Source organism: Erinaceus europaeus, chromosome 5 (genome assembly GCF_950295315.1).
Source record: "Erinaceus europaeus chromosome 5, mEriEur2.1, whole genome shotgun sequence".
Classification (NCBI taxonomy): domain Eukaryota; kingdom Metazoa; phylum Chordata; class Mammalia; order Eulipotyphla; family Erinaceidae; genus Erinaceus; species Erinaceus europaeus.
The window spans coordinates 122,529,091-122,552,960 of record NC_080166.1 but is presented as its reverse complement, the minus strand read 5'-3'; the positions used below and the strand labels follow the sequence as shown (position 1 = coordinate 122,552,960).

The 23,870-nt window shown below is 45.0% G+C and overlaps 1 protein-coding gene across 4 annotated transcripts in view; it reads left to right on the top strand.

Annotated features, from left to right (window-relative positions):
* Window positions 1-232: 232 nt before the first annotated feature.
* The window catches only part of ATP8A2 (ATPase phospholipid transporting 8A2), a 641,523-nt gene continuing 617,885 nt past the window's right edge, over window positions 233-23,870 (top strand). For 3 of the 4 annotated variants that reach the window (XM_060191724.1, XM_060191721.1, XM_060191725.1), the window contains exon 1: window positions 622-737. In XM_060191724.1, coding sequence (XP_060047707.1) covers window positions 698-737 — 40 coding nt within the window. In that variant the 5' untranslated portion in view covers window positions 622-697. Of the gene's footprint in view, window positions 302-621; window positions 738-23,870 lie in introns of those variants that run through there. The other variant, XM_060191722.1, reaches the window with a different exon arrangement.

Genomic DNA, 23,870 nt, shown 5'->3' with positions numbered 1-23,870 from the left:
GACATGCGGCCTTGTTCTGATGGCACCTGAGCGAAGCCCCGCAGGTGCTGCCCTGTGGTGGCTGGGTGCTCCAGCCGGGCCGGGGCGTGGCAGAGTGGCCCTGTGCGGGGAACACCGTCCCCGCCAACCAGCCGCACTGCCCGGGCAGCCAGCGCTGGGAGAGCCGGAAACCGCTGGTCGGGGCGGGGAAGATGAGGGGAGGACAAAGTTGTCCCGCGCCCGCCATCCCCGCGCCGCAGCCCCGCCCCGCAGCCCCGGGTTTGCACCACTGTCTCCAGTCTCCCCCCGAGGCGAGCGGCAGGTGAAACAGGTGTCGGACGTTGACAGAAAACAGTCCCCGAAGGCCGTGCATCTGCTAGAAAAGCCCCCGAAGGCTCCAGCCCAATCCCACCCACCCAGCGCCATTTTGTCCTCTCCGACCCCCGGCTCCCGCTAACTTTCCAGAACCTTCCCGCCCCGGCGGCGCCCGCTCCTCCTCCGAGGCTCCCGCCGCAGGGCCGCCGCCGCCCCACCCGGGGCTGTGCGTGAGCCGGCGCCGCCGCAGTGGCCGCTGCGGGCAGGCGGACGACGCTTCCCGGCCACAGACGCAGCGCCGGGCACCCCATGGCCCTCGGGCCGCCGCCCCTGCGCCCTCCTCCGCCGAGCCCCCCACGGGGCCGATTTGCCGAGCGGCACCGGCCCGGACCCGGCCATTAAGATGCCGCTGCCACGAAGGTCGCGGATCGGCTCGTCCGTGGGTGAGCGGGGAGGGGCGCGGGGCGGGGACGCGCGGCCGGGTGACACCGCCCCGCCCTCCACCCGCCCCCCGGGTGCCCGGCGGGTTCTGCCTCGGAGATACGCGCCCGGACCTGGCGGGGCAGAGCGGGGTGGCGCTGGCCTCCACTTGCGGTGCCCACAAGGCCCCAGGGCCGGCGAGGGGGGCGGGAAGCGGCGGCGAAGTTCGGGGGTCCGCCCTGGTGCAGGTGCGTGCGCCGCGAGTGCCCGTGAGCGCAGGTGCGCGCGGATACTGCTAAGGCGGTGGCCGTGACCCCGCGACGGTGACCCTGTGGCCGTGACCCCGTGCCGGTGACCCCGCGACGGTGACCCTGTGGCGGTGACCCCGTGCCGGTGACCCCGCGACGGTGACCCCGCGACGGTGACCCCGTGCCGGTGACCCCGCGACGGTGACCCTGTGGTGGTGACCCCGTGCTGGTGACCCCGCGGCGGTGACCCCGTGCCGGTGACACCGCGACGGTGACCCCGCGACGGTGACCCTGTGGTGGTGACCCCGTGCTGGTGACCCCGCGGCGGTGACCCCGTGCCGGTGACCCCGCGACGGTGGCCCTGTGGTGGTGACCCCGTGCCGGTGACTCCGCGGCGGTGACCCCGTGCCGGTGACCCCGCGACGGTGACCTGTGGTGGTGACCCCGTGGCGATGACCCCGCGGGCGTGACCCTGTGACGGTGACCCGTGGTGGTGACCCCGCGGCGGCGAGCCACCCCCCCCTCCGCGCCCCGTGGTGACCCCGCGGCTGTGACCCCGCGATTCAGACCCTGTGGCGGTGACCCGAGGGCGCTGTGGTCTGAGGTGTCCGCTGCAGAGGTCACGAGGCTTTGAGAGTCACACACCGAGCCACCCCCACACGGGGACGAGCCCCAGCGGACCCACCCCAGTGTCTAGGCCTCTTGATCCTCGGGAGCCCTGCGTCTCTTACCCGGTAGGCTACCCCGGAGCATCCCGGTGAGAGCCCAGCTGCCTTTAGCTTCTTACAGAACGGATTGAGCACTGACAGCTTGCTGCAGGGCTTTAAGCAAAACACTGAAGGGTCAAGTCCGCTAGACCCTGAGCTAACGAAACATGGAAGGGCCGCTTCAAAGCAGGTTTGAGCCCGTACTCTTTCAGGACTCCACCGGCAAATTTAGAGGTGGTGTTTTTTTTTTTTAACAAGTATATTTTTTAATTTTTAAAATTTGTAATTATCATTATTTATTGGATAGAGACAGCCAGAAATCAAGAGGGAGAGGTGTGATAGAGAGGGAGAGAGAGACAGAGAGAAACAGAGAGAAACCTGCAGCCCTGCTTCACCACTCGTAAAGCTTTCCCCCTGCAGGTGGGGACCGGGGGGCTCGAACCGGGGTCCTTGCGCTCTGTAATACTTGCGCTCAACCAGGTGCACCATCACCCGGCCCCAAATTTAGAGTTTTGAGAGGAAGACAGACCAGACTTTGTAGGTTGGAGTTGGCATCACTTGTAATCTTCGTAGCTCTCTCTCTCTTTTTTTTAATATTTATTTTCCCCTTTTTGTTGTCTTTTTTAAATTGTTGTAGTTACTATTGTTGTTATCGATGCCATTGTTGGATAGGACAGAGAGAAATGAGGAGAGGAGGGGAAGACAGCTAGAGGGAGAGAAAGACAGACACCTGCAGACCTGCTTCACCGCCTGTGAAGCGACACCCCTGCCGGTAGGGAGCCCGGGGCTTGAACTGGGATCTTATGCTGGTCCTTGCGCTTTGTGTGCTTAACCTGCTGCGCTACCACCCAACTCCCTCAATTTTTTTTTTGATAGAGGGTGAGATAGAGTGAGAGAGACAGAGACAAGAGACACCTGCAGCTCTGCCCCACCAATCATGAAATGTGTCCCCACACTCCCACAGGCAGACATGGGGCTTGAACCCTGGTCCTCTTGCATGGTGATATGTACACTCTTTGGGTGCACCACCACCTGGCCCCTATCAAGTTAAAATTTTTAATGATTCATTTATTGATATGCAGTGTCAGGGGTTGAATTTGAAAAGTCATACATGCAAATCCATAGCACCACTGCTATGCCAACAAACTCATTCTGAGGAGAATCCCAGTGTAAAAGGATGTGTGTGTGTGTGTGTGTGTGTGTGTGTGCGCGCTTTCCCCAGTATGGTACGGGCTGTGTTCAAACCTGAGTCAAGTGCAATGGCAAAGCAGCCCAGGTGATCTAACTTGCCGATCCTCCCTGTATTTTCATATAATAATAAAGACTTTTTTCCTTGCATTAAAAAAAAAAATCTTGGGGATGGTTGTGGGAAGCCAGGGCTGAAGCAAGGACACTAGTTGAAAGGGGGCTGCACTAAATTACGTGACAATGCCGAAGTGTGTGTGTGTGTGTGTGTGTGTGTGTGTGTGTGTGTGGAGGGGACAGCAGGGAGTGGGATACACTGCATGTTTGAACATGGAGTCAACAGTATCTGACCATGGTTTAGATGTGATGATGTTTAAAGAAAAGAGGAGATTCTAAGATGACTTCACTGTTTTAAGTGCTGAGAAACTGCAAGAATGCACCACTTACTGAGATAGGGAGAGCCGCAGGGGGTAAAAACAAAGATGTGTTTGTGGAGGAAGGCTCAGGAGTTTGGTTGTGAATATATGAAGTTCCAACTAGAGAGCCATGTTGAGATATTTCACAGAGTGTTGGATATATGAGTCTGGAGTCCAGGGAATGATCTGAATTAGAAATGAACATTCAAGTGTTCTCAACAGGGTGGACTCCATGTTTCTGTTTTTGCCTCCAGGACTATTGCTTAGGCTCCTTGTCGGCATCACAAATCTGCTGCTCCTGGTGGCCATTTTTTCCCTGTTTTATTAGATAGGACAAAGATAAATTGAGAGGGGAGGGGAGATAGGGAAGGAGAAAGATAGATATCTGCAGACCTGCTTGAGCTCCATATGAGTGACCCTGCGGTAGCCTAGGGCCCACTCTTGGAAGAGTTCTGCTGCTATTTTGGATGTTTTAATCATTTTAGGACAGGGGCCAGTGTTTCCACTGGCCAGCAATTAAGGTAAATGTGTATCCAGATGAGGCTGAGAAGAGAGATTCCATCTGTCTGATGCTGCAGAGGAATCAGCACTCTACTCCAGCCCTTTGTGTGAAGGGCACCAGTGCTTTATTTTGTAACATTGCATAATATGAAAACGGCAGTGGATGTGCTTTCCCACAGACCTTTTTGTTTTCTTTCCCCCCACCCTTTTGTGTTTCTGGAAGAGGGACTGGAAGCCAGAGACGCAGATCTTTCTCTTTTCTGGAACCCCGTGAGATAGGATTTCTCTCCCCTGAGAGGTTTTCTCCTTTTCTCCTCTTGCTAAAGGAGTTTGGGTGGGTACCTTTACAGATTCTGTCCTTTCCACCCTACGGCCCTAGCTCCTCCACAAGAAACTGTCCTAGTGTTTGGTTTCAGTAAGATGGTATCCTGAGCACTCCAAATGTTTGAAGATCAGAAGGTGAGGATGGTTCAGAGGATGGCTAGTGAAGGTAGAGGAAAAGCCACAGAGGAGTATCAGCTCAGCTACGTGGGTGTTCAGGGACTGAGGAATGGCTCATTGTGTCAAGCACTGAGAACTCGAGAAGGATGAGACCTGAGAACTGGCTGCTGAATTTATAATGTAGAGATGGTTGGTGACCTTGGGAAGAGCTACTTTTGTGTGATCATGGAGAAGATTATCTATAGCACAACCTCGAGAGAGACTAAGAGGATAGACAGTGAAAATAGTATGCCCAGAAATCTTTTAGAAAAAAGGGTGACTTGCAGGCAATGTGGGGAAGCAAGTGAAGTGGTAGTAGAAGGAGGAGATGAGTTTTAGAAAGCATGACTATTTGAGATCACTGTTGCAGCCCTACTATTGGTGGTATAGATATCAAAGTAGGGTGTTTTTTTTTTTGTTTTTTTTTTTGTTTTGGGAGAAGGGAGGTAAAGTGATCTGACCTCAGCAATAAGAGTTGGCAGAGCAATGACAGCAAGAAATACGGAGTTGAAGGACAAAGGGGAATCTTGCTGAGGATAACTGGAAGTTTCAGAAGATGGCAAGGAAGGCTTTAAGAGATAGGAATCTATCTAGAGTATTTTCTTTTTCTTTTAAATTTTTTATATTTATTTATTTATTTTCCCTTTTGTTGCCCTTATTGTTGTTGTAGTTATTGTTATTACTATTGATGTTGTCATTATTAGATAGGACAGAGAGAAATGGAGAGAAGAGGGGAAGACAGAGATGAGGAGAGAAAGATACCTGCAGACCTGCCTGTGAAGTGACTTCTCTGCAGGTGGGGGGAACTGGGGGCTGGAACCAGGATCCTTAATCTCTAGGGTATTTTCACACTGTAGGAGAATCAGGGGGACCTGAGATTTTGGACTCCCGGGGATGATTCATGAGAACTTGGGAAAAGAGCCTCCTAGAGTTGGTTTGGATGATGACCAAAGCCAACAGAGGTGAGCCTGTAAATGAAAGGGTGGTGGATTGGATGCTAGACTCAGGAATGTCCTGGGCTCTGGAACCTATTCCAGTTGCTAGAGGTGTTAGGGCAGGAGATGCTGGTGCTCATGTGGAGTGACTCCAACTGGGGGGTAAGCCTCTGACCCTCCCTCACCAACTCTAGAGGCTGCGTGACTTAGAAAGAGGCTTTGGGGAACATTCTGGTATGAACATTTGTTTATTTGGAGAAGGGTACAGGCCTTTATACTGAGTTAAACAAAGAACATTTTTCATGTATGTCAGAAATTACAGGTTTCTTAAAGGTCAGCTTGCCCCTATGGTAGGGGGCTGGTATGACAAGAATTGATGAGATACATAAAGGTCAAAACAATCAGTCTCCATGATGCAGGCGAGTTAATTATCCAAAGGTATTTGAGAGAAGCATAGAGGTTAAACCAGTAAGGTGAGGTAGAGAAGAAGAAAAACAAAGATTGATGTAAATCACGGATATCAAAGGACACAAGGAAATAGAATATGGGGGTCTCATTGCCCGGTATTGGCAGGGGTGTATGATAGAGTGTGTTCTCCTTTATGATCAAAAGGTGAAGTGGATGTGTGAACTTTGAGTGAACCTTAAAGCAGGCAGCCATTTGGCCGCCTAGCAGGGGGAACTAAGTAACAGGACTATAATAGCCATCAAGGGGCCTAGGAGAGGCAAAAGCCAAGAAGTTAGAGGACAAGAAAACCAAAAGTTAGTACCAAAAGAAGAAAAGGAATTCTTAATATCACGGCTAAGTTTGTGCAAGGTATCAACATTTTGTTCTACAAATCCAGTTTCCTTTATGAAAAAGCAACATTCTTCTTGTAGTGCTAACAAAGACCACCCTGTTCAGTGAAAATCAAGTCCAAACCACGACAGTTCTGGAGTACCACCTTGGCAAGGGAGTTTATCTGTCTCTGGAGAGACTCTAAGCTGTCAGAGGTGAAGTCAATGGACTGTTGAAGTTGATTCTCGAGGAGTCCAGCAGTATAGAGAGATTGTCCCAAAGCACCACCAACAAGCCCAAGGGAAGCAGCTAGTCCGATGCCGACCGGGGGGGAAACACTGCATGTCTGGTCCTTGGGTGGGACGTCAGCTGATGGAATTCTTCTTGCCAGCAACAAAACTAACACTTAAGGCTTTGGGTGCTTAGAAAGAGACAGCGGGAGAGAAGGAGAGAATACGGAACCTTTTTCCAGTGTTGTGGGGGTGAGGGGCTCAAACCTGGGTTGCATGAATGGTAAAGCAGAGACTCTCCCAGGTGAGCTATCTCAGTGACCCCATATGTACTTTTAAAATTAAAGTGTTTGTTACTGAGAGTAAGAGAGAACCAGAGAACCACTCTGGCATAGGTAGGGCCAAGAATTAAACTTGAGACCTCATAGTTGCAAGCCCAGTACTTTGCTGTTGCACACCATCCCAACCCAGACAGTGGGGCTTTTTTTTTTTTTCTTAGATTTTTTTTTTTCCCTCTAGGGTTATCACTGGGTCTTGGTGCCAGCATTATGAATCTGCTGCTCTTGGTGGCCACTTTTTTCCTCTCCCCCCAACCATTTTTATTCAATTGTGCAGAGAGAAATTGAGAGAAGATCGGAAGATAGAGAGGGAGACAGAAAGACACCTGCAGACCTGCTTTACTGCTTGTGAAGCTCCTCCTTACAGGTGGGGAGGGGTGGGGGTTCCGAACCCAGGTTCTTGCGCAGGTCTTTTCAACTACATGATTATGCTTTTTGTGGACTATATTCCTTTTTAATTACACACGCGCGCGTGCGCGCGCGCACACACACACACACACAGAAGGAGAGATACCACAGCACTACTACACGGTTCATGAAGCTTCCTCTGATGCTGTGTGTCATGTGGTACCAGGGACTCAAACCTAATAAAGTGTGTCCATCAAATGTATTTCCCACCCCCTTTTTTTTGCCGCTAAGATTATCTTGGGCTCAGTGCACGACAAATCTGCTACTGGTGGCCATTTTAGCATCTTTTTTTCTCTCTACTTTTCACTTGACAAGACGGAGAGAAATTAAGAGAGGAAGGGGACAGTAACAACAATAATAATTACAACAACAATAAAAAATAAGGGAAAATAAATAAATATTAAAAAAAGGAGGAGAAAATAAAGAGGAAGAAAGAAAGATATACACCTGAAGACCTGCTTCACCACTCATGAAGCAGACCCCATGCAGGTGAGGAGCAGGGGCTTGAACCTGGGTCCTTGTGCTGGGCAATAATGTGCACTTAACTGGGTACGCTACAGCCCAGTCCACAGCCCCATCTGTATTTTTTATTGCTACTAATTTATTTATAAAATAAGAAAATATCGACAAGACCATAGGATAAGAGGGGTACAATTCCTCATAATTCCCACCACCAGATTTCCATATCTCATCCCCTCCCTTGAAAGCTTTCCTATTCTTTATCTCTGGGAGCATGGACCCAGGATCATTATGGGGTGCAGAAAGTGGACGGTCTGGCTTCTCTAATTGCTTCTCCTCTGAACATGGGTGTTGGTAGGTGGATCCATACTCCCAGTCTGTTTCTATCTTTCCCTAGTGGGGCAGGGCTCTGGAGAGGTGGGGTCCAGGGTATATCGATGAGATCCTTTGTCTGAGGAAATCAGGTTGGCATCATGGTAGCATTTGCAATTTGGTGGCAGAGTGCTGGAGCTGAAGGGTTAACATTCCATGCCTGGTGTCTCTGGACACAATCCAAAGTGAAACGTGTCGAGGTGGTACTGGTTGTATTGATTTGGTTGAGCTCAGCAGATACAGAACCAAATGGTATGGACTGAGTGAAGCGTGCAGGAAGACAAGCCATGCTCCAGAGTTTATAGGACTGGGAGAAATGGGTTTTATAGAGACTGGGGAGGGTTACTGCTGTTTCAGAGTTTAAGAAGGCAATAGATAGGGAGTTGGGCGGTAGCGCAGTAGGTTAGGGCACGTAAGTGCAAGGACCAGCGTGAGGACCCTGGTTAGAGTCCCCTCCCCACCTGCAGGGGAGTCGCTTCAGTGGTGGTGAAACAAGTCTGCAGGTGTCTGTCTTTCTCCTCTCCTCTCTGTCTTCCCCTCCTCTCTCCATTTCTCTCTGTCCTATCTAACAACAATGACATCAATAACAACAATAACTACAACAACAATGAAAAAGAGCAAGGACAACAAAAGGGAAAATAAATAAATATAAAAAAATAAAAAAGGCAATAGATAGTATAGTTATTATAACAAAGTTATTAGGAAATTTGGTTTACTTTGGAAATCCATGGTTAGGATTTATTGTATCATACAAGACTTCACCATGATTTATGCCATTCAGTGCTATTTACATATAGCTGTTGCTTCTGGTCTCCTTGGTCTAAGACTATAGATGATTTAATATTTCAGTTAAACAGTCATTATTAGAAATGTATTAAAATTTTTGAGCCCACTGTTAATATCAGTCAGGTTACTGACTTGAAACTTTAAGTGTGTAGATTGAAGGAATATATACTCAGAACTGGGGTCTATGCATAAATAAATTTGACAGTTTCAATCTGTTTTCCCCCTCACATATTGATTAGTGATTTATAAGATTATAAATTAATAGGAGTGCATATTAACACTATTCCCACCACCAAAGTTCTGTGTCCCCACCCCCAACCCTCTATAGTGAAGCTAAAAATCTACCCTTTAAAGCCACCCACAGTTTTTCACTTTGTTGAAATATTCCACACTCAGTCAAATTCTACTTTGTTTTTTCCTGTCTGTTCTTATGAGTGGAATCATCCCATACTTGAATTTTTCTTTCTGACTTAACCTCACTAAACATGGTTCCTTCTAGCTCCATCCAAAATGAGTTAGAGAAGGTGGCTATTATGAATTGTGCTGCTATGAACATAGGTGTACACATATATATATATATATATATATTTTTTTTTTGCGTGGGTATGATTGTGTTCTTAGGATATATCCCTAGGAGAGGAATTACTGAGTCCATTTCAAGCCTTGTGAGGGTTCTCCAGACAGCTCCACAGGGGCCAACTGACATTCCCACCAGCAATGCAGGAGGGTTCCTTTGTCCCCACAACCTCTCCAGCATTTGTTATTACTGTCGTTTTTTGATGTATGACATTCTCACAGAGGTGAGATGGTATCTTGTTGTCTTTTCCATATGTATTTGTATTAGCTTGTCCCGCTAGTTATGCTCTTCTTAGCTTAGCTATTTCAGCTTTCAGCTCTCTGATTACCTTGAGATAATTAGTATCCTTTAGGATTTTTGGTTATGTTTATGTTAAGTTTACAGATTAATCTGGAGAAAACTGACATTTTAAAAAATATTGGAGGAGGCGCACTGGGTTAAGTGCACATAGTAGTATGAAGCGCAAGAACTGCACAAGACCCCAGTTTGAGCCCCCAGCTCCCCACCTTCAGGGGGGTCGCTTCACAATTGGTGAAGCAGGTCTGTAGGTGTCTATATCTTCCTCATCTCTCTCAATTTCTCTCTGTCTTATCCAATAAAATGGAAAAGAGATGACTGCCAGGAGCATTGGATTCATAATGCCGGCACTGAGCCCCAGAGCCCTAGAGGCAATAATAATAATAATAATAAATATTCAAAAATTTATATGAATTTTGGTTAAATACATGTTATCTTTCAACATTAGTATGTTTTTTATTAAAGTGTGATAATTTTCATTATGAGACTTTTGTGCACTTAAAAAGATGTATTCCAAGTTGGAATATAACAAATTATTCAAAACCTACATTTTATTTTATTTTGCTTCCAGGGTTATCGCTGGGGCTTGATGCCTGCACTATGAATCTGCTGCTCCTGGAGGCCATTTTCCCCCTTTTTGTTGCCCTTGTTGTTATTATTATTGCCACTGTTGTTTTTGGATACGACAGGGAGAAATTGAGAGAGGAGGAGAAGACAGAGATGGGGAGAGAGGGATAGACACCTGCAGACCTGCTTCATCGCTTGTGGAGTGACGCCCCCCTGCAGGTGGGGAGCCGGGCCGGGCCAAACCAAGATCCTTACGTGGGTCCTTGCACTCTGTGTCCTGTGTAGTTAACACGCTATGCTACCACCCGACCCCCTCTGCCCTTATTTCTTAAGTTCTACCTAAAGTGAGATCATTTGGTCTTTCTCTTCTCTTTTTGGCTTATGTCACTTAACATGTGACTGACAGTTTTTTTTTAAATTAAAAAAAATATTTTTATTTATTTATTTTCCCCTTTTGTTACCCTTGTTGTTTTTCATTGTTGTTGTAGTTATTAATGTCGTTGTTGTTAGATAGGACAGGGAGAAATGGAGAGAGGAGGGGCAGACCTAGAGGGGGAGAGAAAAACACCTGCAGGCCTGCTTCACCGCCTGTGAAGCCACTCCCCTGCAGGTGGGAGCCCGGGGGGCTTGAACCGGGATCCTTACACCAGTCCTTGTGCTTGGCGCCACGTGAGCTTAACCGGCTGCGCTACCACCCGACTCCCTTTTTAATTTTTTAAAAATATTTATTTTCCCTTTTGTTGCCCTTGTTTTATTGTTGTAGTTATTATTGATGTTGTTGTTGTTGTTGGATAGAACGGAGAGAAATGGAGAGAGGAGGGGAAGACAGAGAGGGGGAGAGAAAGAGAGACACCTGCAGACCTGCTTCACCGCTTGTGAAGCGAATCCCCTGCAGGTGGAGATCCGGGGGCTCGAACCCGGATCATTAAGCCGGTCCTTGTGCTTTCCACCATGTGCACTTAACCTGCTGCGGTACCTCCTGACTCCTGACAGTTTCTTTTTTATTTTTTAAAAAATATTTATTTATAGGGGTCGGACAGTGGCGCAGTGGGTTAGGCGTATATGGCGCAAAGTGCAAGGACCGGCCTAAGGATATCGGTTCGAGCCCCCGGCTCCTCACCTGCAGGGGAGTTGCTTCACAGGCGGTGAAGCAGGTCTGCAGGTGTCTTTCTCTCCCCTTCTCTGTCTTCCCCTCCTCTCTCCATTTCTCTCTGTCCTATACAACAACGAACAACAATGGCAACAATAATAACCACAACGAGGCAACAACAACAAGGGCAACAAAAGGGGGAAAAAATGGCTTTCGGGAGCGGTGGATTCATGGTGCAGGCACCGAGCCCAGCAATAACCCTGGAGGAAAAAAAATATTTATTTACTTATTCCCTTTTGTTGCCCTTGTTTTTTATTGTTGTAGCTATTATTGTTGCTGTTATTATGTCATCGTTGCAGGATAGGACAGAGATAAATGGAGAGAGGAAGGGGAAGACAGAGAAGGGGAGAGAAAGACAGACACCTACGACCTGCTTTACAGTCTGTGAAGCGACTCCCCTACAGGTGGGGAGCCGGGGATTCGAACCGGTATTCTTAGCGGGTCCTTGTGCTTTGCACTATCTGCGCTTAACCCGCTGTGCCACCGTGCTTAACCCGCTGCGCTACCGCCCGACTCCCCTGACAGTTTCTTAAAAACTGAACTTCTGGGGTGAGAGTTCAGACTCAAGCCTCTACACATGAGCCGCGGAGCAGTGCTGTGGTTGCCTCTCCTCCTCTCTGTCACTTTGGCCCTTTCTACCTCCCTCAGATTCTCACCCTTTATCAAAAAGAAAGGAAAAAAGAAAGAAGAAAAGTTGCCAGAATGTTGGAACTTTTTTTTAAATTAAATTAAAAAAAAATTATTGCCACCAGGGTTATGACTGGGACTTGGTGCCGGCACTATGACTTCACTGCCTACTGGTGGCCATTTTTTCTTTTTAAGTTTTTGTTTATTTATTTATTTATTTTGCTTTCCCCTTTTTTGTTGCCCTTGTTTTTTTTATTGTTATTATTGATGTTGTCGTTGTTGGATAGGACAGAGAAAAATGGAGAGAGGAGGGGAAGACAGAGAGGGGGAGAGAAAGACAGACACCTGCAGACCTGCTTCACCGCTTGTGAAGCGACTCCCCTGCAGGTGGGGAGCCTGGGGCTGGAACCGGACCCTTACGCTGGTGCTTGCGCTTTGCACGATGTGCACTTTACCTGCTGCTGCCGCCCGCCCTGCCAAAGCTTCTGTTTTAGAAGTCTCATGCTTGGTCCATTATCCACCATTTATTTATTTGTGTATTTGTTTACCAGAGTACTGCTCAGCTCTGACTTATAGTGGTGTTGGGTATTGAACCTGGGACCTCATATCCTCAGGCATGAAATCTTTTTTTTGCATAACCATTTGGCTGTCTTCCTGACACATTACCTACCACTTTATAAGGGTGGGAAGAGATAGGTAGACAATAGTATACTCTCTAAAACTGCCCTTTTCAATTTTCTTTTTTTGCAAGTAAATACTGAAGGGTCAGAATCATTGTCTAGGGAGTCGGTTGGTAGCACAGTGGGTTAAACACATGTGGTGCCAAGCGCTAGGACCCACATAAGGATCCCGGTTCGAGCCCCAGCTCCCCACCTGCAGAGGAGTCACTTCACAGGTGGTTAAGCAGGTCTGCAGGTGTCTATCTTTCTCTCCCCCCTCTGCCTTCCCCTCCTTTCTCCATTTCTTTCTGTCCTACCTAACAACAATGACAACATCAATTACAACAACAATAATAACTACAACAATAAAAAAACAAGGGCAACAAAAGGAAAAATAAATATAAAAAAATTAAAAACTTTAAAATTAAAAAATCACTGTCTGATTCAAGATTATGTGTTGAACTTGATAATATTTAATAAGATAATTCTGGGATTATTATTTCTTAACTATAAACTACTGTTTTAATTTGTAAACCTGGATAACTAAGTAAAAAAAAGAGTTTTTTGTTCGGTTCTAGCTTTCTCCAAAGATATATTTTCTGCTAGTATATATCAGATATTATACCAGGTGGGGATAGTAAGAGGTACTAGTTCACCTGGTAGAGTGTACATTTTACCATGGTTAAGGACTTCAAGCTCCCCAAACCACATGGGAACACCATTTTTAAAAAAATATTTGTTTATTTACTGGATAGAGACAGCCAGATATAAAGAGAAAAAGGGGAGATAGAGTGGGAGAGAGACACCTGCAGCCCTGTGTCACCACTTGCGAAGCTTTTCCCCTTCAGGTGGGGATGGGGGCTCAAACCTGGGTCCTTGCATGTTGTAACATGTGCGCTCAACCAGGTGCGCCACCACCTGGCCCTGGGAGCACCATTTAAAATGAAAGCTTGAGAGGTGAAACAGTGCTATGGTGTCTCTATCCCTCTGTCTGTCTCTCTCTCTCTCTCTCTGTGTCTCACTTTCTACTGGGAAGAAAGAGAGAAAAGAAAGGAAAAAATTAGTAGGGAGTGATGGAATCATAATGGCTCAAAGTCTCAGTGAAGTCCTGGCAGAAAAAAAAAAAGAGTACTAAAAAAAAAAAGCAGTTGGCGCTGGGCGATGGGGGTGGGCGGTAGCGCAGCGGGTTAAGTGCACATGGCGCAAAGCTCAGGGACGGGAGTCGCTTCGCATGTGGTGAAGCAGGTCTGCAGGTGTCTGTTTTTTCTTTCCTCCTGTCTGTCTTCCCCTCTTTTTTCAATTTCTCTTTGTTCTATCCAACAACAGCTGTAACAATAATAACAATAACAACCACAACAAGGGCAACAAAATGGGGAAAAATAGCCTCCAGGAGCAGTGTATTAGTAGTGCTGGCACTGAGCCCCAGCGATAATCCTGGAGGCAAAATAACAACAACAACAACAATAATAATCGGCAATTATCCTCCTAGCTTTGTGGAACCTACGGTTTACTCAGGGTGGGTCTGTTAGTGGGTATGGGTGTGGGACCTTTGAATCTGGTAAGAGACAGAGTAGAAAGAGTGCCGCTTAGTTTAATACCCTCTCCCTCTCTTTCTCTGTGTCCCCTGCTGGAGCAGAGGGGCAGGGCAGATGTGCTCTTGTGGAGGTGCTTACCACACATGGGCAGGTGCTCTGCACTTTTCTCCTGCCTCCTTACATCCAGTGTAGTGTACTCTGAGGAGTAGGGAGTAAAGTGAGTGAGAGTGTGAGGTATGTAGGGCAGAGTTGCCTCTTTATCTTGTTATGTATTTGCCTCACAGATAAAAGATTAAGAATGAGGAGCATGGATTTGCAAAAAGGAAAATAATCAAACTGTCTCAAGACTTTTTGAGGCTATTGTGGTTATCATAGGAGGGGGTGGTCACAGAACTTTTAGTGGTGGGTGTGGTGTGAAGCTATATCTTATCCTGTAATCTTATAATCTTGTAAACCATTGTTAAATCATGAGAGAGAGGAGGAAGGAGAGGCAGAAAGATAGAGAAAAGCAGGCGGTGAGCTCACAGACCAAATGCAGCCTGAAAGATAGTCTGCCTCCAAATCCTGCACTTGACCCACATGTCTCTTCTGCCCTCTCCTGGCTACCGTTTTTTTTTTTTTTTTTGCTTTGAATAGAGTTCCTATGTGGAGCTAGTTTTTAGTGGAGTTGGAAAGTTGAAAAGGTAATGAGCATTTATTGTAGAATGTAAGGGCTGGATGAAATCTGAAGTGACTTAATCCCTCAATTCACAGGTGAGAAAACAAGAGCAGTTCTTTGTTTGCTGATTATTCTCAGTACATTGTGCCTTCTACCATCTCCAGCTTGCCTGGTTCATTATCTGACCTCAAATGTATAGAACATGACTGTTCATTTTATTTTGTTTTCTGTTACTCAAATGAAAATAAATAATGTACTTGTTCTAATTTCATTTTTATCAGAGCAGTGCTCAGCTCTGGCTTCTGGAGGTGCTAGAGATCGAACCTGGGACATGAGAGCCTCAGGCACTAAAGTCTTTGCCCAACCATTATGCTATCTATCCGTTATGCCCTCTAACGTCTCCTGATTACTTTGTAATTGATAGGCTGTTCCCTTAGCACAGTTAAATTGAGTTCATTATCTGTACTATCTGTCCTGTGGGTACTTAATAAGTAAAAGATTTGAGCTCTGGTGGAGACTGGTGAGTTCATTTTATACTTGGTTTAACAGTCTAGATTTTCCTGGAAGATTCTTTGAGTTGGTACATACAGAATTGATAAAGTTTGTCCATCACAGGATGGTTGTGATTTGTGAGCAGTGTGTACAGAAGTGCACAATTAGTTATTTAATCCTTATGAAAACATTATGATGGAATTAGGCTTACATCGACAATGTGTCAGACTTTTCTCATCACCATCATCCAAAGTAAACTCCTTTGCTTAGATACTTATCCTGCATAATAGCAGAATTGGCAAAACCTTTTTTTGGCATGGTTTTCCCCTGTAGAGGTCATGATAGAGACCTAACCAGGATATTGCTGTACAGAGTTATTATTGCAGAATTTAATTCTTCTTCACTTGTCATTATTCAGTGTGATTAGCAACGAGGTATCCTGATTATGGTGTCTTGCCTCTAATATTTCTCAAGGGTATTGCCTCTGTTAAAAGCAGTCCTGCCTACAAGGCCATCTACAGGTGGTCAATAAGCCTCTCAGTTGATGTTTTCAGTTGTTTAATAATTCATTGATTTTACTTTTACAATGGAAGCTTATCTTAAACCATCATCTGACAGGTGTGCCAGCTAGACAAATAGATTGTATTAAATTTATTCTCTAAAATGTTTTCAAACATTTATGAGAGGATGTGTATAGAGCACCTTTAAAGGTGAGGTGCTACCGTTCTCCCTGAATCTTTACATTTACTGAATATAACTGGTAGTCAATACTTCAGTGGATGCAAGCTGTTATTTAAATCCTTTTAGGTCAAGGAAAGTGCTTAGAGAAGATGGTAATGACCATTAGGAAGGGCTAAAAATAAGATCAATCTCATCTGTTCCTGAATTTGTCCATGTCATCATCAAGGACAAACAGAACCAGGACCTAGGAGAGAGCCCTTGTCTGGGTGGACCTGCACACTGGGGTACAGTCACACATGGCTGTCCAGGTGTGTCTGCAAAGATGTGTTCAGAAATACGCGTGGTTAGGGCCAGGAGGTAGATCACATGGTAGAGTACATGCTTCACCATGCACAAGAACCTGTTTGGAGCCCCCCAGCCATCACCGTCTGCAGGTGCTTCCATGTGTTGGCCTGGGCAACAGTGTATTCACCAGGTGAGCTGTCTACTGGCCATATGTATGTGAAACTCTTGTTTGGATAATTTATCTCTTACCCTCTTCTCTGTGTAAATCATAACCTATATATCATCAAATTTAATCTTAAATTATAACCTCACCCTGATTGATTTTGATTTAGAGGTTTTACATTCACAAGTATGCATCCTATTCTTGTATAATTTTATGCCAAGTTATATGACATATGATAGTGAGACACTTCACACATTTCAATCTGTTTCAAGAGACTGAGTTACCCAGCTTCAGCTGAGGACTTTGGGCTTGTTAACACTTTAAGCACATTACTGAGGCTAATCACATGGGCTTTAGGGCAAACACACTAACTGCAGTAAGTACTATACTTCTGTATTCTTACATTTGCAACCTCATTCTAGATACTACATGCAAAGATGGTTGCTTCTCCTCCACCTTCGCCTTTATCATATCTTCATATCCTGGAGAAGTTCATTCATATTTAGAGTACAAACCTAGGATATCCCATAGGGTTAGTGTGCTGTAGGGAAAGGCCTCTTATTGACTATTTTTAGACACATAATGATTATCCTTATTTAATGCTCTTTCATTTTCTTTTTACTTTCTTTAATGTACTGAAGAAACACCTTTGGCTTTATTTATTTGCCACCAGGTTACTACTAGGGTTTGGTGTCTGAATGACAAACCCACCACTCTTAACAGTCATTCTCCCCCTTTTCTAAAAAGTTACTATTTGATAGCACAGAGATAAATTGAGGAGGGGGAAGAGAGAGACCTGCAGACATGCTGCACTGCTTATGAAGCTTCTCCCTGCTGGTGGGAACTGAGGGCTCAGACCTGGATCCTTGAACATGGTAATGTGTGTGCTGAACCAGGTGCGCCACTCTCTGGCCCTTTCTTTGATTTCAATTACAGAATTGTCATCATTGACCTTCCTCTCTAACCATTTCTGGCAAGCAAACAGTGATTATTTTATGAACTCTTAGGGGACTTATTCAACAGCTGAGTTTAACCCACCCAGAACTGCTAAGCATATAGGGTGGTGTGCTATTTCTGCTCCTATAGGTCACTTTCCAAAAAGTACCTCTTGTCCATGTGTGTTGGAGAGAATAGTGGAAATAGTCTTTCTGAGTTATTCTGAATCCACCACTCCTGGCAGCCATATTTTATCCTTTTTATTTTTATTTATTTTTCCTATTTTATTGGGTAGGACAGAGAAAAATTAAGAGGTAGAAGAGGGAGAGAAAGACACTTGTAGACCTGCCTCACTGCTTGTGAAGCATCCCCCCTGCAGGAGGGGAGTGGGGGTTTGAACCTGGTCCTCGAGCATGGTAATGTGTGCACACAACTGGGTGTACCACCCTCTAGAAGCTTCCTTTTAAAAGTTGATTTAATAATGATCAACGAGTCCGTTGGATAAGAGGGGTACAGTTCCACACAATTCCCATCACCAGAGGTCTATATCCCATCCCCTCCATTGGAAGCTCTCATACTCTTTTATCCCTCTGGGAGTATGGACCCAGAATCATTATGGGGTGCAGAAAGTGGAAGGTCTCTGGCTTCTGTAATTGCTTCTGCACTGGACATGGGCATTGGCAGTTGGATCCATACTCCCAGCCTGTTTCTATCTTTCCCTGGTGGGGAAGGGATCTGGAGAAGTGAGATTCCAGGGTACATTGGTGAGGTCATCTGCCCAGGGTAGTCAGGTTGGCGTCATGGTAGCATCTGCAACTTGGTGGCTGAAAAGCATTAAGATATAAAGCAGAAAAACTGTTTAATAATCAGGAACCTAAAGGTAAGAATATAGTAGATGAGATTTAGAAAAATCTAGGAAGTCTATTTTAGGTATATGACTTTACTAATTTTTGCCTGAACCTGACATCTAACATGCAGGTGGGCTAAGGGTATTGTCTGCGGAGATGGTGCCAGAGTTGGAAATAGGACTAGAAAGCTGGATCAGGGCAGAGGGTAGCTCCCAGATATGGGAAGAGTATATACATACCATTAACTGTAAGCCCCATTGATCTGATTTGGGACCATATTCAGTACAGAAGCCTGTGTAACCTCCACATCCCTGTAGGTCTGAGCTCACATTCTGTGGTCATAGCTAAGAACATTCTAGATTATTTCAGGACCTGTCTTCCTGGAGTGGCAAAGTATGTTGACCCAGCCTCCATTTGGAGAGTAGGATAGTCTCTACCACTACTGTTCCACATTGAGGGCAAAGTCCTGGAAAGGCCCACAAGTGGGTCTAAGATGCTGTACCTGATGGAGATGACCAGTGACGGTGGAGAGAGGGATCTGTAGAGGTCTAGGGCGATCATGTCTGTGTGAGAATCCCAGGAATCCATGACTAGGGCCCTAGATATGGTGTGGCCTGGAAGTGACCAAGAGAGCCGTCATTACAGTGTGCCGGTCTCTTGCCCTTATCCAGAGAAGCTGCTTTTATGCCATCCTCATGATTGAGCCATAATTGTGCTGAACACAACAATTCTAGACTCAAAATCCTTTTACCTCAGCATTTTAGAGGTTCTGCTTCATTGTCTGCTTATACCCAGATTTGCTGATAAGATACTATGTCAATCTGATTTTTGCTTCTGTATAACTAGGTTATTTTAAAAATTACTTTTAGTAATGTATTTATCTTTCATCACAAATGTCAATATGATGGCCTAAGTTCCCCCTCCTCCCATGAGTTAAATGCGCCACATGAATCTTTTCAGTCTGAACATTATTTTTTGAGAAAAGGTGGGAGAAGTCTCATATCTGTTTTAATAAATGTATGATTTATATTTTGAGAGGGGTGGAGAGAGAGGAAGAAATAAGAGCGTGGCTTTGGTATGTGCAGTGCAGGCAATGGAACTGGGAGCCTCAGGTATGCAAGCCCAGTGCTCCGTTAGTTGAGCTATTTCCCCAGCTGCAAACTTGCACTGTCTCGCCTTGGCAAATATTGCCGTCCCTGCGTCCCTGTGCTCTTGCCTCCCGGCCACAATTCCCACTAGTGCTGCTGGCACTTCTTTCCTTCTGGGTCACTTAATTCCCTCTCTGTGCTCCATTTTGGGAGAAGAGCTTAGTTGTCATGGTCTTCTGTTTTTGCAATTCATTCTTCTGCTTTGGTTTTCTTTTCTTCTTTCTCCTTTCTTTTTATTTTATTGAGAGGGTTAATGCTTTATATATAGTAGATGCAATGGCATAGGCATGCAATTTCGTTATCTGCCAGGCCCCCCAGTTTTCTTTTTCACATTCCCTCTTCCTCCCCAGGTCCTTCGCTCTGGTGGAATACACCACGTTCAGTCCATGTTTTCACTTTGTGCTCTCTCTTCCCATCCCTACATTATTATGTTCCACTCATAGGTGAGATTATTTGGTATTTGTCCTTCTTTTTGGCTTTCCTCAGTTTTTAGTACAGTTGTCCCTCAGTATCTTTGGGGGATATTTATAAAGTGGTATCCAATTTGCATATTACCCTTTAACCTGTGTACTTCCTTTCTATATTTTAAATCATCTCTAGACTACTTGCAACATAACACAATGTCAATGCTATGTAAATAGCTGCTCTATATTATCTAGAAAAACAGTCTGTTCACATTTCGTACAAACAAAAGCATTGCAGCCTTAACTACATAGTACAGATTTTCCTTTTACTACTGCTTTTAAATATTTTTGTGGTCAAGTTTGCTCTTGCAGAGATATCATTCAATTATCTTACTTAGTGAGTGTCAGAATTAAGAAAGGCAGAAAGGGGCCAGCAAACAGCTTATTTGGACAGTGCACCGCTTTGTAATGTTTGTGACATAGGTTCAAGGTCAGTTCCCATCACAAGAGGAAACTTTGGTGCTATGTTTTGTTTTTCTTCCAACTCTTCCTGTATGTATATCTCGATCTCTTTTTCTCTCTATTTGAAAAGTAGCCCAAAATGGTGAAGCCCTGGTGATGACTAAGGAAAAACAAAAAGGACTGGGCCAAGCCATAGAGCACAGGATTTGCATGTGTATGGTTTGATCCCCAGCACCACCTTATGCCAGAGCTAGCTAGTGTTTGGATACCCTCTCCCATACTCTCTCTTAAAAACAAATAAATATATCTTAAGAAATAAGATATGGGGAGTCAGGTGGTAGCACAGCGGGTTAAGTGAACGTGGTGAGAAGCGCAAGGACCGGCATAAGGATCCTGGGCATAAGCCCCAGCTCCCTACCTGCAGGGGAGTCGCTTCACAGGCGGTGAAGCAGCTCTGCAGGTGTCTGTCTTTCTCTCCCCCTCTCTGTCTTCCCCTTCTCTCTCCATTTCTCTCTGTCCTATCCAACAACGACAACAACAACAATAACTACAACAACAACAAAAACACAAGGACAACAAAAGGGAAAATAAATAAATGTAAAAAAAAGATATATGGGGGGCAGGTGGTGGTACACTGGTTAAGCACACATAGTACAAAGTGCAGGGACCCCGTGTAAGGATCCTGGTTAAAGCCCCCGGCACCCCATCTGCTGTGAAGCAAGTCTGTAGGTCTCTACTCTCTCCCTCTCTATATTCTCCATCTCTCTCGATTTCTCTCTGTCCTATTCCATAAAATAGGGGAAAATAAAAAAGGCCACCAGGAGCAGTGGATTCGTAGTGCAGGCACTGAGCCCTAGTGATAGCCCTGGAGGCAAAAGAAAAAAAACTAAGAAGGAGTAGTCTGAACACAGCAACAGCTCTTGTAGTTGTAGAAGAGAAAGCATGGAGCCTGAGTGCTGGCTTAAGGGGTTGAGCTTACATATTGCACAGTGGCCTAGGTTCAAGTCCCTGGTCCCCACCTGCAGGAGTAAATTTCATGAATAGTGCAACAGTGCTGCAGATTTCTCTTTCTCTCCCCCTTTTCCTCTCCCTCCTTCCCTTCTCCCTCAAATCTTCTATCTCAATCCAAAAATAAATACATAAATATTAAAAAAAAAAAAGAGGGAGAAAAAGCATGTAAGGGTAGGTATGCAGGTGAAAGTGTTAACGGATTTGCTGTTTCTACCTATTTAATAGGAAACAAATTCACCAAGAAGCCTAAGAGAAATCCAAGAGGAATGAGTTCAGTGAGGGGCAGACTCTGCAGTGTGAAAGGACAGACGGCATGCTGCAACCACAAGGGATTGAATTAGCACAGGACAGCTGTCTGCTCTGATCAGAGACCAGCAGAGATTAAATTTCCCTTTAAAAGAATTTAATCAGACAGACAATAACTCAATCAAGATACTAACACTTAATCAAATTTGAGGGACTCCAAGGAGGAGAGAAGTCAGTGTTTGATTTGTAAGAATTGAAAACAGGCAAGTTTGGAAATAGGAGTCCCTAGCATTTTTTTTTTTTTTTTAGAAGCATGGAGAATCAGATGGAAATTGTTGGGATTTTTTAAAAAAATATTTTTATTTATTTATTACTGGACGAAGAGAGAAATTGAGGGGGGGAGATAGAGAGGGAGAAAGACAGCTCTGCTTCACCACTTGCAAAGCTTTCCCCCTGCAGGTGGGAACGAGGGCCTTGAACCCAGGTACTTGAGCGCCGCAGTGTGAGCGCTTAGCCAGTTGCGCCACCACCTGGCCCCAATTGTTGGGATTGGTAATGTAAACATAGGAATGTGATTTTGTTATATTTGGTAAAGTAGTCATGTCATATTTAATGTTCTGAAATAATAATATTCTGGGTTTAGTAAAGTCAATTATGATTGGTAAAGGCGGTAGAATTGCAGGTTCAAAAAGTAGGTAATAGAACCTGGTGTATGTAATCCATGGGATGTCATCAGCTTGGTCTAGGTTTACTAGGGAATCCCATTTCTTATGTCATCGATGAATTAATTAAAAAGTAGTAGACTGGGGCCCGGGGAGTATTGCGCTGGGTTATTTATGCTCATATAGTGCCAAGCTCAGGGGCCAGCACAAGGATTCCAGTTCGAGCCCCTGGCTTCCCACCTGCTGGGGGCGGGGGTCGCTTCACAAGTTTCATGAACTGTGAAGTTGTGTTGTAGGTGTCTCTTATCTCTCCTTTCCCTTTCCCTTTCATTTCTCTAATAAGGTAAAAATAAATAAAATATTTTTAAAATGGCAGCTGAATAAGATGTATACAGGAACAGAAAGGTGCTATAGTACCATGGTAGACAGAGAAAGAAAAGCTTATCACAGCCATGCAGGACTTTGTGGAGTAGAGGGCATATATATCTAGATGGTGTATATCAAGTGTGGATTTGCAGAAGATACCTTTTGTACAAAAGCCGTAAAGTTGTGACCCCAGAGATAACTGACATGGCCTTGGTGGAACAAATTGACTTGAAATTAATAAGCTGGTTTAGTAAAATTGACAACTCTTTGACACAGTTTTATAAGATCTGCTTTATAGAAACAGTTCTGAACCTAAACCCTCTATTAAATGGTTGGGGAATAAGCTTAAGTGATAGATTTTAAAATCTGAGGTTCCTGGTTTGATTCCTGGCACCACATGTATCAGAGTATATGCTCTGGTTTATCTCTGCCTCCTTTTCTCTGTCTCATGTGAAACTCTCTCTTTTATATGTAGTAAAGAAAATAGCTTAATAACTCTGTGTTAGAATAATGTACATTCCGGGCTGAGGGACAGCTTGGCATTAGAGCTAGTGACTTACATGCATGGGACCCTGGGTTTAGTCCCCAGTCTGCATATGCCAGAGTTAAGTGGTGCTCTACTCTCTTTCATTTTCTGTTTCTCATAAAACAACAAAACAAAAACAAGCAAAAAGGCAAAGAAGAAGACTGAGCATGTATTGTGCTTCTTTAGGTTGGTGTTCAGACTAGTTAACCCCAGACAGCTGGACCACACTAGTCAGCTCACAGTCCTGGCTTCATGACAGGGAAACGGTCCTGGGGTCCTCCTGCACTTTGGCAGACCTAACCTTGCAGTGCTTAATTCTCAGGAAGACTGTAGGCATAACCTGGGAGAAGGTTTGAGAAGATTAGGGGCCCATGTGGGGGTTTGGGAATGTGGACTTTTATTACTCGGTATGAAAATACTCCATATCCCAACAACAGTCAGGCTATACATTGTGTTTCTACCTCAAATAGGAATTGGTTCTGTGACTTTTCAGCTCTTAATGTTGCTGTTGTTTAATGCTGTTTAGTATGGAGCCTTCAGCTATCATTAATTGTTAGTTTTTATTTATTCATTGAACAGTTGCCAAGCTCTCTGGGTTTATACAAGGATGAGTCAGGTGTACAGTGACTGTGCGATCTGTCTGGGAAATCCTACAGGGTCCTTCATTTATCTGAGACATTGTGTTCTCTTGGTAAAATTCAGATACATCCTTCCCTTCCAGTATTGCAGGGTAGCAAGGATAAAATGAAAAAGTATGCAAAAGCCATTTAAAATGACAAAATATTATACAAATGAAAGAGCTTATTCTTTTTACTGAAAGTATGAAAATAGGGTCACTGACCATGGGGTCGTGATCCATGATGATATAAAAGGACTCAAGCTGTGTGTGAGAGTGTTCTGCAGAGAACTTTCATGGGGAGATGAGAAATTGCACTCGTGTCAACAACTGCACTGTAAACCATTAACTCCATTCACCCCCATAAGAATGATTAAAAAAAGAATAGGATCTCTGGA